Source organism: the organism of the source record quoted next, unplaced genomic scaffold, assembly GCF_019419815.1.
Source record: "Pyrus x bretschneideri cultivar Hongxiangsu unplaced genomic scaffold, Pyrus_bretschneideri_v1 Contig5, whole genome shotgun sequence".
In the NCBI taxonomy this organism is placed as follows: Eukaryota; Viridiplantae; Streptophyta; class Magnoliopsida; order Rosales; family Rosaceae; genus Pyrus; species Pyrus x bretschneideri.
This window is the reverse complement of record NW_025999787.1, coordinates 11049191-11065964: the sequence shown is the minus strand read 5'-3', so window position 1 is coordinate 11065964 and position 16774 is coordinate 11049191. Positions and strand designations below refer to the sequence as shown.

At 40.7% G+C, this 16774-nt stretch overlaps 1 protein-coding gene across 1 annotated transcript; it reads left to right on the top strand.

The window, feature by feature from the left end:
* Positions 1 to 199: 199 nt before the first annotated feature.
* Positions 200 to 16566, top strand: LOC103939673 (E3 ubiquitin-protein ligase UPL1-like). The gene is given in 20 exon segments (XM_018645600.2): positions 200 to 526; positions 2112 to 2207; positions 2289 to 2495; positions 2765 to 5200; positions 5202 to 5699; positions 5701 to 7016; positions 7255 to 10299; positions 10301 to 10691; positions 10772 to 11089; positions 11471 to 11672; positions 11768 to 12054; positions 12482 to 12753; positions 12968 to 14093; positions 14187 to 14333; positions 14534 to 14614; positions 14826 to 15051; positions 15141 to 15280; positions 15677 to 15783; positions 15904 to 16076; positions 16192 to 16566. Coding segments are annotated over 19 exon segments (11031 nt in total). The 5' UTR covers positions 200 to 493; the 3' UTR covers positions 16007 to 16076; positions 16192 to 16566.
* The last annotated feature ends 208 nt before the right edge of the window (positions 16567 to 16774 follow it).

The window sequence follows — 16774 nt, the reverse complement described above, 5'->3', positions numbered from 1 at the left end:
TAATCAGCTGACGTAACTTGATATTGTAAATGGGGAGCGAGATATAGTATATTTAATTTTTAATTTTCTCCTTTTATTTTATTATACAAAAAAGTATTTTATTTTTATCTCCTTTTGGCTTTTATATTTACCAAATTTTTCTGTAATTTCCTGCCCCCTCTATATATACCACCCTTTTAGCTTCTTTCTGAATAATCTATTTCTTCTCCAATTCTCTGCTTCCCCTTTCTCTCTCTGTGCGATCCCATCAAAACCCTAATTTTGATCGCCAAAAAGCTCAAATTCCCTCTGATTACTCTCTAAAATTCGAAGCTCGACGATCCGATCATCGTCAAACCGCCCATACAAAACCTTGCTCACTTCAAGTTTAGTTTCCGCAGAATTTTAATTTCCCCAATTCAGCCTCTGCTCTTCGATCAATTCTTGGTTTTCAGGGATTGATCGGGTTCCATTTCAAAGAGTTTCTCAATTGTGCAATGCTTTCAGTTCCAATATGAAGTTAAAAAGAAGGAGGGCGGTTGAAGTGGTCAGTATATTTCACCTATGGAATCGATTTGATTGTTTTATGCATATATGCGCATGATTTGTATGTGTACAAGAATAAAGTACTGGGTTTTCGCTATATTTTGATTTCGAGAAGTTGATGGTTTTGGGTTATGTTCTTTTTCCCCTTTCTTTTGATTTATTTCTCTTGGTTGTTTAAATTATGATGTTTTCTCAATTCTCAGTGAGTGGCGCTTTTGTTGCAATTGCTTATTTGGTTGGTATTGGGTGTCTATCAATTTTTTGTTTTCGTTGGCTGTTTAACTAGGGATTGATACAAGATAAGAAAGTTTGAATTTTTTGCTCTTCTTATTGAATTGTATACACAATTCGGAGTACGAGAATGTAAAAATATTCAGCCTATTAAGTGAGATTTCTATTCTTGCATGACAATTGCAATCAATACTAGGAAGATTTTAGAGATGATTATTCATGACCAATCCAGTTGACTATATTAGTTTGATTATTGTTTTAGTGATCTTCTGCATCGAATATCCATCTGAATTTTATTTGTTTTTGTTGAAGTTGCTAATATTGAATTGTTGGGGGGGGGGGTGGTGTTTGGTCGGTCCGTCAGTCTCTCTCAGTGTGTTAACGGTCATGGAGCACATGTCATACATACATGACAGATTGTTATTGCGAAAAAGAAGTTTTAATCTTTTTATACGAAGGCAATATCTAAATGGAATAAGATTGATTGGTTTTGACATTTATGCTTTAATGGTGTGTAGAAAATATGTGGAAACTGGATAATTGTTACCGCAAGGTGAAGTTAGGAGCTAATCATTTTCTTTAAGATTTTCGCTATGCATTAAATTAAAATATGTGTGAAGTTAGGAGTTCGTTGTTTTCTGTGAGACTTTTGCTATGCATTGAAATATGTGAGACTTAGATTCATGAATTGTTTTGAAGTTATAAATCTAGTACATTCACATCACACAATAAAATTTTGCTCTAACAGATACTGCGTTTAGCTAAAAGTGTGAGATGAAATTGTGAGTGCGTGAATGATCTTAATTCCTTAGAAGCATCTCTTTGAAGATGGCGCTCTTAAGATTTTCAGTAAATAAACTATATTCAGTGAACTTAACCATATTATGTTGAGGTTCATTAAGGTCAATCCAAGCCACTTTTATCCATTCTTTAAAGGTACCACACAAGTGTGGCACTATTAACAACAAACTTTTCCAGTGCCTCAGTTTTTTTTACATTAGTTTCAGTGTTGCTTATTTCCTGCAAGTAGTACGGAGATTTATAACAAAGTCATGGGGGGTAATGTGGGTTAAAACAAATTTCTCTAGGATGTGATCTTGTTTGCACTACGTTGTATGTGCCCTTCTCATTATTTGCACTACGATGTATGTGCCCTTCTCATTGTTTGCACGCATTGTACATCCCTTCCTCATTGCACCTGAAGACCTTATTGTTTACAAATGATTCATCTCTTTCTGGTGTATTTGTTATGTCTCTGCTATAGTTGGGTACTAATTTTATATAAAAGCAATTTGGCGAGTCTGTAAAGTGCTAACAAGTATTTGTACTTTTTGTTTGGTCTTGTTTTGTTTCAGCCTCCAAAAATTAGATCCTTCATCAATAGTGTTACTGCTGTTCCCTTTGAGATTATAGAGGAACCTCTGAAAGGTTTCATCTGGGAGTTTGATAAGGTGATTTTATAAACTTTAACTGTTGCATTGATACAGTTATTTACATGCAATATGATTTATATGCTTTTATTTCTGGTGCAGGGAGATTTCCATCATTGGGTTGATCTTTTCAACCATTTTGATTCATTTTTTGAGAAGCACGTAAAATCCAGGAAGGATTTGCAGCTTGATGATAATTTTCTAGAAAGTGATCCTCCTTTTCCGAGAGAAGCTGTTCTTCAAGTTCTCCGTGTAATAAGGATAATTTTGGAGAACTGCACAAATAAGCATTTCTACAGTTCTTATGAGGTAAAATTTCCATCATTCACCTCTCCGTCATTGGTGCGTAATTATTCCACCTAGATATATAATTATACCATTATTGCTTTTTGGGGTATTGTATATGAGATGAAGGCCTTATTTTAGCTGGGTTGTGAATTTGTGATGATTAACAACTCTGATTATTGTGCATTTCATTGTGTTATTCTTTATTATATGCATGAGTCAATTTCATTTGTTATCAATTCCTCCTTCTCCCATTCATTAATTTTATTTCTTTGTTTCATATGTTATTGCAGCAGCATCTTTCATCTCTGCTTGCTTGCACTGATGCGGATGTGGTTGAGGGTTGCCTGCAGACTTTGGCTGCTTTTGTAAAGAAAACAGTCGGAAAGTATTCCATTAGAGATGCTGCACTAAATTCAAAGTTATTCGCTCTTGCACAAGGTTGGGGGGGAAAAGAAGAGGGTCTTGGATTAATTGCTTGTGCAGTACAGAGTGGTTGTGACCCTGTTGCCTATGAGTTAGGTTCCACCCTTCATTTTGAGTTCTATGCATCCAATGATTCAACAGGTGACATCCCTGCTAACCAAGGATTACAAATCATTCACTTACCTAACATCAATACTCATCCAGAAACAGATCTTGAGCTTTTGCGTAAGTTAATTGCTGAGTACAAAGTACCCTCAAGCTTAAGATTTTCTTTATTGACAAGATTGCGGTTTGCAAGGGCTTTTGGTTCTGTAGCTACTCGGCAGCAGTATGCATGCATCCGCTTATATGCCTTCATCGTTCTTGTTCAAGCAAATAGTGATGCAGATGATCTTGTTTCTTTCTTCAACACTGAACCTGAGTTTATCAATGAATTAGTGTCATTGTTGAGCTTTGAGGATGTGGTTCCTGAGAAAATTCGAATTCTATGTCTTCTTTCACTGGTTGCTCTTTGTCAAGATCGATCCCGGCAGCCTACTGTTTTGACTGCTGTCACATCTGGTGGTCATCGTGGAATCCTATCCAGTCTCATGCAGAAGGCCATTGATTTTGTCACCAAAGATACATCAAAGTGGTCTGTTGTTTTTGCTGAGGCTCTATTATCTCTTGTCACAGTTTTGGTGTCATCATCATCAGGTTGTTCAGCCATGCGTGAAGCTGGTTTTATCCCCACCCTTCTGCCTTTGCTTAAAGATACAAACCCACAACACCTTCATTTGGTCAGCACATCTGTGCACATTTTAGAAGCTTTTATGGATTACAGTAATCCTGCTGCTGCATTGTTTCGGGATTTGGGTGGTTTAGATGATACAATCTCTCGCCTACAGGTGGAAGTGTCTCATGTAGAAAATGGCTCAAAGCATCAAGATGAGGATTCTGATATCATTGGGAGTAGTGCACAAGTAGTTGCAGGAACTTCCACAGAGTTAGACAACATGCAGCCTTTGTATTCAGAACCACTGGTTTCATATCACAGACGACTGCTTATGAAAGCTTTATTGCGTGCTATATCCCTGGGGACTTATGCCCCTGGAAATACTGCCCGTGTTTATGGCTCAGAGGAGAGTCTATTGCCGCAATGCTTATGCATTATATTTAAAAGGGCAAAGGATTTTGGTGGCGGGGTATTCTCACTGGCTGCAACTGTCATGAGTGATTTAATACACAAAGATCCTACCTGTTTTCCAGTCTTAGATGCAGCAGGCCTTCCTTCTGCCTTCTTGGATGCTATAATGGATGGTGTTATTTGCTCTGCGGAAGCCATTACATGCATACCACAATGTCTGGATGCCCTATGTTTAAATACTGCTGGTCTTCAGGCCATGAAAGATCGCAATGCTTTGAGGTGTTTTGTGAAGATATTTACTTCAAGAACTTATCTGCGTGCCCTGACCAGTGACACACCAGGCTCGTTATCTAGTGGATTGGATGAATTAATGCGCCATGCTTCCTCATTGCGTGGGCCTGGAGTGGATATGCTGATTGAGATCTTAAATACCATTTCAAAAATTGGACATGGGGTTGATGCTCCTTACATGTCAATTGATCCTTTGGGCTCTTCTACTCCTGTTCCCATGGAAACAGATGGAGAAGAGAGGAATTTGGTCCTGTCTGATAACGGGGAATCATCCAAAATGGAGAGTTCAGAGCAGATTGTGGAACCACCTTCTGATTCGTCAGTGGGGAATGTTGAATTATTTCTTCCTGATTGTGTGAGCAATGCTGCACGTCTTCTTGAAACAATACTTCAGAATGGTGACACATGTCGTATATTTGTGGAGAAGAAGGGGGTTGAAGCTGTCCTGCAGTTATTTACCTTGCCTTTGATGCCTCTTTCTGTTTCAGTTGGCCAGAGTATTTCTGTTGCATTTAAGAACTTCTCACCACAACATTCTGCTTCTTTGGCTCAGGCAGTTTGTTCATTCTTGAGAGAGCATATGAAATCAACAAATGAACTCTTAGTTTCAGTTGGAGGGACTCAACTTGCTTTGGTGGAATCTGCGAAGCAAACTCAAGTTTTGAGACATCTTTCCAGTCTTGAAGCTATTCTATCTCTGTCTAATGTTCTGATGAAAGGGACCACTACTGTTGTGTCTGAACTGGGTGCAGCAGATGCAGATGTATTGAAAGATCTCGGGAGCACATATAGGGAAATAATTTGGCAAATCTCTCTGTGCAATGATGTCAAGTTAGATGAGAAGATCAATGCTGAACAAGAACCAGAGAGTGCTGAGGCAAGGTCTGACTAATGCGTCTGGAAGGGAGAGTGATGATGATGCTAATATACCAATGGTGAGATATATGAACCCAGTTTCTATCAGGAATCAGCCCTTGTGGGGTGGAGAACGCGAGTTTCTTTCAGTTGTTCGCTCTGGTGAAGGTTTGCACCGTCGTAGTCGTCATGGGTTTACACGCATAAGGGGTGGAAGGACAAGCCGGCATTTGGAGGCTTTAAATGTTGATTCTGAATCTTCATCAACAATATCGGAGACATCTACTTCCCAGGATTTGAAAAAGAAAAGTCCTGATGTTCTTGTGATAGAAATCCTCAACAAGCTGGCTTCAACACTGCGTTCCTTCTTCACAGCTCTTGTCAAGGGATTCACATCACCAAATCGGCGTAGAGGTGACTCTGGGTCATTGAGTTTGGTTTCCAAGACTCTTGGAACTGCCCTAGCTAAAATATTTCTCGAGTCTCTTAGTTTCTCTGGGCATTCTACATCAGCTGGGCTTGATACTTCACCTGTCAGTCAAGTGTCGATATCTTGGCAAAGTTGTCGATGATATGGTATCACTTACATTCGACAGCAGGCGGCGAACTTGTTATACTGCAACAGTAAATAATTTCTATGTGCATGGTACTTTTAAGGAGCTGCTTACAACATTTGAAGCTACTAGTCAGTTGTTGTGGACACTACCATACTCTGTGTCAACATCAGGTATTGATCCTGAAAAGACAGGTGAAGGAAGTAAGCTGTCCCACGGTTCATGGCTGCTTGATACTTTACAGAGCTATTGCCGTCTGCTCGAGTATTTTGTTAATTCTTCTTTACTCTTATCCACAACCTCTGCATCTCAGGCGCAGTTGCTTGTTCAGCCAGTTGCAGTTGGTTTGTCAATCGGGCTTTTCCCTGTGCCAAGGGACCCAGAAGTTTTTGTTCGTATGTTGCAATCTCAAGTTCTTGATGTGATACTTCCAGTCTGGAACCACCCTTTGTTTCCAAATTGTAGTCCAAGTTTCATTGCTTCTATTGTCTCGCTTGTCATGCATGTATATTCTGGTGTTGGAGATGTGAAGCAGAATCGCAGTGGCATTGCTGGAAATACAAACCAGCGATTGATACCCCCACCACTTGATGAAAATACTATTACCACCATTGTTGAGATGGGTTTTCCAAGAGCTAGAGCAGAGGAAGCTCTTAGGCGGGTGGAAACAAATAGCGTTGAAATGGCCATGGAGTGGCTCTTTAGTCATCCTGAGGATCCTGTGCAGGATGATGATGAACTGGCTCGGGCACTTGCTCTTTCACTAGGAAATTCATCAGATGCATCCAAAGCTGATAGTGTTGAAAAGTCTGTTGATGTGCTGGCAGAAGAGGGTTGTGTGAAAGCTCCTCCTGTTGATGATGTCCTTGCAGCGACGGTCAAATTGCTTCAAAGTAATGATACCATGGCATTCCCATTGACAGATTTGCTTGTGACGCTTAGCAACCGGAACAAAGGTGAAGACCGTCCAAGAGTTGTATCTTATCTTACTCAACAGCTAAAGAATTGTCCATTGGATTTTTCTAATGATACCAGTGCATTGAGTATGGTTTCACATGTTATTGCATTACTTCTTTCCGAGGATGGAAGCACAAGGGAAATCGCTGCAAGGTATGGTATTGTGTCTACTGCAACAGATATCTTGATGAACTTTAAGGGCAAAGATGAGTCAGGCAATGAGTTTCTTGTCCCAAAATGTATCAGTGCTCTTCTGCTTATTTTGGATAACATGTTGCAATCAAGGTCCAGAATTTCTGAAAAGGTTGAAGATACTCAAACGGGGCCTTTACCTGAATTATCTGGAGAGCTTGCGTCAATCCCTGCATCAGATACATGAGAAAAAACAGCCTATGGATGCCCATGAAAGAGATTCTGCCGCGGCATTTGAGAAAATATTGGGGAAATCTACTGGTTATTTGACTATGGAAGAGAGTCATAAGGTGCTAGCAGTTGCTTGTGATTTGATAAAGCAGCATGTCCCAGCAATGATCATGCAGGCTGTTTTACAATTATGTGCTCGCTTGACAAAAACTCATGCTCTAGCATTACAATTCCTTGAAAATGGAGGCCTGGCAGCTCTATTTGGCCTTCCAAGAAGTTGTTTTTTCCCTGGATATGATACTATTGCATCTGCTATCGTTCGCCATCTCCTTGAAGATCCACAAACACTGCAAACAGCAATGGAATTGGAGATTCGCCAAGCCCTGAGTGGAAACAGGCACGGTGGGCGCACTTCTGCACGAACATTCTTGACATCAATGGCACCTGTAATCTCCAGAGATCCAGTGGTTTTTATGAAAGCTGCTTCTGCAGTTTGCCAGTTGGAGACATCAGGAGGTAGGACCTTTGTTCTGTTATTGAAGGAAAAAGAGAAGGAAAAGGAAAAGTCTAAAGCAGCAGGTGATGAGGCTGGATTATCTTCCAATGAGTGTGTGCGCATTTCTGAAAATAAGATACACGATGGATCTGGTAAATGCTCAAAAAGTCACAAGAAGATCCCTCCCAATCTCACTCAAGTGGTAGATCAGCTTCTTGAAATAGTCTTCAAATACCATTTCCCAAATAGCCAGGAAGACTCTGCGAATAACCCATCCGCAATGGAGGTAGATGAGCCCACTATGAAGGTGAAGGGTAAATCAAAGGTTGAAGAGATACGGAAAGTGGAGTCTGAATCTGAAAGATCTGCAGGGTTGGCTAAAGTTACCTTTGTTCTCAAATTACTGAGTGATATTCTTCTTATGTATGTACATGCAGTTGGGGTTATACTTAAACGGGATTTAGAAATGACTCAATTGCGGGGATCTAATCAACCAGATGGTCTTGGACATGGTGGTATACTGCACCATGTAATTCATCGATTGCTTCCACTCACCATTGATAAATCTGCTGGACCCGATGAATGGAGAGACAAGTTGTCCGAAAAAGCTTCTTGGTTCCTGGTAGTTCTGTGTGGTCGTTCCAGTGAAGGGCGCAGACGAGTAATTATTGAACTTGTAAAGGCTTTATCCTTGGTTTCGAACTTGGATATTACTTCCACCTTATTACCTGATAAAAGGGTTTATGCGTTTGTTGATTTGGTGTATTCAATTCTGTCAAAAAATTCATCATCCAGCAACTTACCTGGTTCTGGATTTTCACCAGACATAGCAAAAAGCATGATAGATGGGGGAATGATTCAGTGTCTGACTGGTATCCTTCGGGTGATTGACTTAGACCATCCTGATGCTCCCAAAACTGTGAATTTGATACTCAAGGTGTTAGAAAGCCTAACAAGAGCTGCTAATGCTAGTGAGCAATACTTTAAATCTGATGAGACCAGCAAGAAAAAATCCACAGGGTTGAATGGAAGATCTGATGATCAGGTAACTGCCCCATCAGCTGATACAACTGTGGGGGATAATCAGAATGTAAGCAGTGAGCAGGGTGTGGGAGATATTGTACAGGTTGTTCAAGGGGATCAAGGAACTTCTCAAAGTGAAGCTAATCCTGATGGAAATCCAAACCAGTTGGTGGAACAAGATATGAGGATAGAAGTTGAAGGACCGCTAGCTTCTAATCCACCTATGGAGCTTGGGATGGATTTCATGCGTGAGGGGATGGATGAAGGTAATGTACTGCACAACACTGATCAAATTGAGATGACTTTTCGTGTTGAGAATAGGGCAGATGATGACATGGCTGATTTAGAAAATGACATGGGTGATGATGGCGAGGATGATGAGGATGATGACGAGGGAGAGGATGAGGATGAGGATATAGCAGAGGACGGTGGTGGCATGATGTCTCTCGCTGATACTGATGTGGAAGACCATGATGGTACCGGCTTGGGTGATGATTACAATGATGAAATGATTGATGAAGATGATGACGATTTTCATGAGAATCGTGTCATAGAAGTGAGATGGAGGGAAGCCCTTGATGGGCTTGACCATTTGCAGGTACTTGGACAACCGGGAGCTGCAAGTGGTCTCATTGATGTTGCTGCTGAACCTTTTGAAGGTGTTAATGTGGATGACTTGTTTGGTCTAAGAAGGCCGTTGGGTTTTGACCGCCGGCGTCAGACAAGTAGGTCTTCCTTTGAGCGATCTGTTACAGAAACAAATGGATTTCAACATCCTCTCCTCTTAAGACCATCGCAGTCTGGGGATTTGGTCTCAATGTGGTCAGCAGGTGGAAATTCATCCAGGGATTTAGAAGCCCTGTCATCAGGGAGCTTTGATGTAGCTCATTTCTACATGTTTGATGCTCCTGTTCTACCTTTTGATCATGTACCAGGCAATATTTTTGGTGACCGCTTGGGTGCTGCAGCACCCCCACCGTTGACTGATTATTCTGTAGGTATGGATTCATTGCAGTTATCGGGGCGAAGAGGGCCAGGTGATGGTCGATGGACCGATGATGGCCAGCCTCAAGCAGGTCCTCAAGCCGCTGCTATTGCACAAGCAGTGGAGGAACAGTTTATATCACAGTTACGCAGTCTTGCTCCAGCTGATATCCCTGCTGAACGGCAGTCCCAGAACTCAGGAGTGCAGGAGAAACAGCCAGATCTCCCTCCTTTAAGTGATAGTCAAGTAGCAGTGGAGCGTGATGACAGCCATGAAAGAAATGAAGATCAGCATCAAGTTGGGGTTGATGAAACAACACATCAAGTTAACTCAATTTCTGATGCTGCTCCCTGTCAAGAACAAGTCAATCCAGAATCTGTAGTTGAAGGTGCAGGGGAGTTCTTACAGGTACCTGAACCAATGTCAATTATGCCACCTTCAACCAGCAGTACACCAAGCGATAGCATGGACATTGGTGATGGGAATGGTGCTGCTGGTGAGCAAGTAGGGTCAATGCCAGGTTCTGTCAACTCGTCTGCAGAAATAAGTGCTGGTTTACAATGTGAAGGGTTTTCTGCTGTGCCTTCTAATGCCCATGATGTTACAGTGGAGGCTGTGGGTTGTGATAGATCCTCAAGAACAGAGGGGCAGGTTGGTAATGTGCCGACTCCAGGTGATTCTCATACTTTTTTGGTGCCAACAAATATTGATGTTGATATGAATTACATTGGTGAAATAAATGAAATTGGCCATCCCAGTGCCTGCTTTTGAAAATCGTACAGATGAACCATCAAGGGAAAACACAACTGTTGCTCAAGAAGCTAATCTGGCTGAACAAGATTTGCATAATGAGGCTAATGGTGCTAACGCAATTGATCCAACCTTCTTGGAAGCTCTACCTGAAGATTTGAGGGCCGAAGTTCTTGCTTCACAGCAAGTTCAGCCCGTTCAACCTCCATCTTATGTGTCACCTTCTGCAGATGACATTGATCCTGAGTTTTTAGCAGCCCTTCCTCCAGATATCCAAGCAGAAGTTTTGGATCAACAAAGAGCACAACGGGTTGCACAGCAGGCTGAGGGACAACCGGTTGACATGGACAACGCTTCAATAATTGCTACTTTTCCAGCTGATTTACGTGAAGAGGTTTTCATCTGGAACTGCATCTTTCATGACCTTGGTTGTAATGATTATTTGTCTTACATATGTAATTTTTCTCGGTCCAGGTGCTTTTAACTTCTTCAGAAGCAGTTCTGTCTGGATTGCCTTCTCCATTGCTCGCTGAAGCCCAAATGCTAAGAGACCAAGCAATGAGTCATTATCAGGCTCGCAGCCTTTTTGGGACGAGCCACAGGCTAAATAACCGGAGAAATGGATTGGGTTTTGACCGGCAGACAGTGATGGACAGAGGTGTTGGAGTCACTATTGGCCGGAGGGCAGTTTCTGCTCTTGCAGACAGCTTAAGGGTTAAGGAAATTGAAGGAGAGCCGCTCCTGGATGCTGATGCATTGAAAGCCTTAATTAGGCTATTACGATTGGCGCAGGTAAATCCATATTCCAATTATGGGTAATTGGAATGCTTATAACTGGTTATGAAAGTTTTATGTTTATATATTAGTTGAAATATGAATTTTAGATTTTCTTTAAAAGAATTTATGTTTACTATTCAAGTGTGAAGCTTTTGTTGATGGGAATAATATTCTGTAAAGGACCTCACATGAAAAAATTTCGGTTTGTTGAAGAGTAGAAAAGTGAGTGGGATATATTTTCTCAATTTTTGCTTTGAAAGACCTCAAATATAACACATTATTTGAAAATCACATGTATACATGCATGTACTACATAGAGTCTCATACAATCATTCATTAAATGACTATCTTCTGCTAACATGAAGCTTTTTTTTTTTTTTTTTTGGGTGTGGTTAGCCCCTTGGTAAAGGACTCTTGCAGAGGCTCTTGTTGAACTTATGTACCCACAGTGTTACACGAGCAATCTTAGTTCGTCTTTTGCTCGATATGATCAAACCCAAGGCTGAGGGCTTAATCGGTGGATTAGCAGCTATTAATTCCCAAAGGCTTTACGGTTGCAATTCAAATGTTGTTTATGGTCGATCACAGTTGTTAGATGGTAAGTCATCTGACATGCCAACAGTTATCTGCAGTATATTTGTTTCTTCGATTTATGAACTAACAATTTGTTTGCTTTTTCTTCATTTTCAATAGGTCTTCCTCCCTTGGTGCTGCGTCGAATTCTTGAGATCTTGACTTATTTGGCCACAAATCATTCTGCTGTGGCAAATATGTTATTCTTCTTTGATTTCTCTGGTGTTCCTGAGTCATTAAGCCCTATGCATGTGGAAACCAAGAAGGACAAAGGCAAGGAGAAAATTGGAGAAGCAGGATCTTCAAAAACTTCTGGAAACACCCAGGATGCTGACATTCCCCTGATATTGTTCCTGAAGCTCCTGAACCGACCTCATTTTGTACACAGCACTGCTCATCTTGAGCAGGTACAACCTACTCTATGGTTAACCAGTTTAAAATGACCTCGAGCAGAGATTATTTTCTATTTGTATATTTAATTAAAAGTGTAAAGTCCCTTGTTAGTTGTTAGATATCCACATATCTTCAACGATACGTGAGACCTTATCTGAATTTAAGATTGGAGTAATTCAATTGTTTGTAATGTCCGACTTGTCAACCATTCTGGACAAAACCTAGTACCTGCTCATAACTTTTTCTCTTCTTAAAAATTTAGAAAATAACTAGGTATATGGTAGAGAACTGCGTACTGCGTGCCATATCTCTTGTTGTACATGTGGAGTCATAATCCTGATTATTTTACTTGCTAAATCATGTCCTACATCATGATCCGATTCCTTCTAAAAAAATTTATAGTTCAACACCATCTCATGTTTCTTTTTTTGGGTGCTACAGGTCATGGGCCTGCTTCAGGTTGTTGTGTATACTTCAGCTTCAACATTAGAGGGCCAGTCTCAATCTGAGGGGGCAGATAAGCCTGTGGGTGAAGCATCAGGAGATGGTCAAAAGGGTCCTCCTTTGGAATCAGAATCTGGTCAGGGAGATAAGCCTGTTAGTGGTGAATCATCAACTTCAGATCGAAAGAGGAGTACGGATATATATAATGTTTTCTTGAAGCTGCCAGAATCTGATCTGCACAATCTTTGCAGCCTTATTGGTCGTGAGGGGTATTATTAGCTCTCTAATTCTTACAATTTTATTCTTTGAACGTATGTGCAGTATTTTTGTAGATTAAACGTTGTGACTTTATACGAGTAGTTGCTCCCTTTTTATTTGCATGTCCTCTGCCAACGTATTAGACCCGCCACATCATTTGTTTGTGCTACAGTATATGAACTATGTTTTTATGAGTGTCTAATCTGAGTCCATTTACTTGATTAGGCTTTCAGATAAACTTTATGTGCTTGCTGGTGAGGTCTTGAAGAAGTTGGCCTCAGTTGCAGCGCCCCATCGAAAACTTTTTGTCTCAGCGCTGTCAGAACTAGCTCATGGTTTGAGTGCCTCAGCTGTTGGGGAGCTTGTCACTCTCCGGAACACACATATGTTGGGTTTAAGTGCTGGATCAATGGCTGGGTCAGCAATCTTACGTGTATTACAAGCACTTTGCTCCCTCACTTCACCTAGGGCTAGTGAGAATTCAGGACTGGAGAATGATGCGGAGCAGGAGCATACCATCATGTGGAAGCTAAATGTTGCACTTGAGCCACTGTGGCAAGAATTAAGCAACTGTATAAGTGCGACTGAAACAGCTCTGGGTCAGAGTTCTTTCTGTCGAACCATGTCTATAGTAAATGTTGGAGACCATGCACAGGGTTCTTCATCTCCTCTCCCCCCTGGAACTCAGAGGCTCCTGCCTTTTATGGAGGCATTTTTTGTTTTATGTGAAAAGCTACAAGAGAACCACTCTACAATGCTGCAAGATCAGGCGAATATAACTGCAAGAGAAGTCAAAGAGTCCTCTGGAAACTCAGATCCTTCAACTACTAAGTGCCACAGTTATGGGGATTCTCAGAGAAAGCTTGATGGTGCTATTACATTTACAAAGTTCGCTGAGAAGCACCGCCGGCTTTTAAATGCTTTTATCAGACAGAATCCAGGTTTGTTGGAGAAATCCCTTACTATGATGCTGAAGGCACCAAGGCTAATTGATTTTGACAACAAGAGAGCGCATTTCCGGTCAAGAATTAGGCAACAGCATGAGCAACATCTCTCTGGTCCTCTGAGAATAAGTGTTCGGCGGGCTTATGTTTTGGAGGATTCTTATAATCAGTTGCGCATGCGGCCTACTCATGACATGAAGGGACGATTAAATGTCCAATTCCAGGGGGAAGAGGGTATTGATGCTGGAGGTCTGACACGAGAGTGGTATCAATTACTGTCGAGGGTCATATTTGACAAGGGGGCATTGCTTTTCACCACTGTAGGAAACAATGCAACTTTCCAGCCAAACCCTAATTCTGTCTACCAGACAGAACATCTGTCATATTTTAAATTTGTGGGCCGTGTGGTAATTCTTCTGGACTATTGACTTTTTGAAACCGGCTTTATAATTCTGTATTAAATTTCTCTTTAACATTTGCTGCTCTGATAATTCATTCAGGTTGCAAAGGCACTTTTTGATGGGCAACTTTTGGATGTTTATTTCACTCGATCCTTCTACAAGCATATACTTGGTGTAAAGGTGACTTACCATGATATAGAGGCTGTGGATCCTGATTACTACAAGAATTTAAAGTGGATGTTAGAGGTTAGTGTGCTTTTGATCACACACTGATTTTTAAGAGTTCCAAGGTTGGATTGGAATGGGTTTCGTTGTAGGTTCATATCTTGTTAACTGATCTAAGATGTAGTGGTATTCTAAACTTCTGTTTCTGCATGGATTAAGACTCTCAGTTCCTTTATTGTGTACGTTTCTTTTAATTCTAATTTTTTTTCTCTCGTGTCCAGAATGACGTGAGTGACATTCCTGACCTGACGTTTAGCATGGATGCGGATGAAGAAAAGCATATCCTTTATGAGAAAAACCAGGTGTTTGAATGTCAACTTCTGATTTATATGTAACTTTTTATTTCTGTTTTTTCTTTTTGAAAGCTTATGGTTTTTCACGTAGTGTTATTATAGTCTTCCTTAGATGCTATCAGAGTTTCATTCAGTGCTATAACATTAAATTGAGCTCATGGGTTTGACTAATGTTGTACTTGTTTGTTGTGTTGTCCCTTCTTTCTTCCTTCTTGAAAAGGTTACTGATTATGAGCTGAAACCTGGAGGAAGAAATATTCGGGTTACAGAAGAAACGAAGCACGAGTACGTTGACCTTGTAGCTGAACATATCTTGACAAATGCTATCCGTCCTCAAATTACTTCCTTCATGGATGGGTTTAAGGAATTGGTCCCGAGAGAGCTTATCTCTATTTTCAATGACAAGGAGCTTGAGCTACTCATCAGTGGTCTTCCAGAGATTGATTGTGAGTTGCATTTTAAATGAGCTTATAATTTAATAGATATGATATTTTGCTTCTGTTGTGGTATCTGAATGGTAACATTGTCGTTGCAGTGGCTGATTTGAAGGCCAACACCGAGTACACTGGCTACACATCAGCATCTGATGTTGTTAAATGGTTCTGGGACGTGGTTGAAAGTTTCGACAAGGAGGACATGGCGAGACTGCTGCAATTTGTGACTGGAACATCAAAGGTAACTGTTTGTACTACAAAAGAAATATGAAATAGTGTATATACTTCTCCATATCTGCTGGTTCACTACTAAAAGGGATATTATATGGGCTTTTGTACTTTCTGATAATGTACGACCCCCCTTTTCCCTTGGCCGATCCCCTTTTTCCAACAAACCAACCCTGCCCTTTATAATGTTCATAACATTTTTCACAAGTTCCGTTGAAAGGGTGACTTGCATTGTTTTTACCCTGTGCATTTAACCTTGATATCAGTTGTCTATAGACTCCATAGATCATTTTCATTTCCTGTGAACATGGTTTTTGACAATGCGCATATTGTCTCATTGAAATTTGCCATTGTATAATGATTGGAAATGGCTTGTGTAGCTGATGATTTAAATGTTTGCGATTTTCAGGTTCCATTGGAAGGTTTCAGGGCGTTGCAAGGTATATCTGGTGCTCAGAAATTTCAGATTCACAAGGCTTATGGAGCTCCTGACAGGCTGCCCTCCGCTCATACATGGTTAGTGTAAACATAATTTGCTTTGGTTCCGTCTTACCTTACAAAAAATGTTCATTTCTTTGTCCCCGTCACATTCTCGTCAAGCTCGATGTGTCTAATGTGTTCCTATGTCTTTTCCAGCTTTAACCAGCTAGACCTTCCCGAGTACACCACCAAAGAACAGCTTCATGAACGATTGTTACTTGCTATTCATGAAGCTAGTGAAGGATTTGGCTTTGGTTGACAGAAAAGAATCTCAGCAGATATTGTTTCCTCAGCGTTCCAGTCATCGGTGGTATAGTTAGCATGTACATGTCAGTTCGACATCCTTTTTCTTTCCTTGTTTCGAATCCCTTTGCTAATCTTTTCCAAAATCAACTCAATTTAATTTGTGATTTTCACTCTAATTCTCCCCCATTCTTCGCGCAGATGAAAGAACCGGTTCTGAATTTTAGCTTCCAGAATTACAGCAACTTTTGGAGAAATCGAATGATGGATTTTGTAAAGAATTCCGAAACCATTATCTTACCGGAGGCCGGTAAGCTCCTCGGTGACAATGGATTGAAATTGTAGAAATTCTTTTGCGGATTCTTAACGTGTCGGATAATTGGGAGTCGGTACAGATGGATGTGGATGGAAAATCTGTTCTTTTTGGTGTTTATATTAGATCTCTATTTAGATTAGTCAGTTTTCTTCACTTTCTTTGACCTGAATGTTTGGTAATAAGCCTAGGAATATGTATATGTAATTCCAGATGGTTTCTTTTGGATTTTAATTTATTTGAAGGCGAGAAGGTGATTCCAATTTTGCGCTCAGTTTTATTTGTGCAAATGAACATGCCCTCTAGCCCGTCGTTTGCGGGAGAAATTTACTTGACGGTGGCATTATCCCAAGCCAATCTGCTTTTGACGTTTGCTATTGGCAATGCATGCGTGATTGGTTTAGGATACTGCAACAATGTCATCTCTTGCCTCAAAGTCGTTCTAATGATTAGTCGGGTTTGTAACCATTT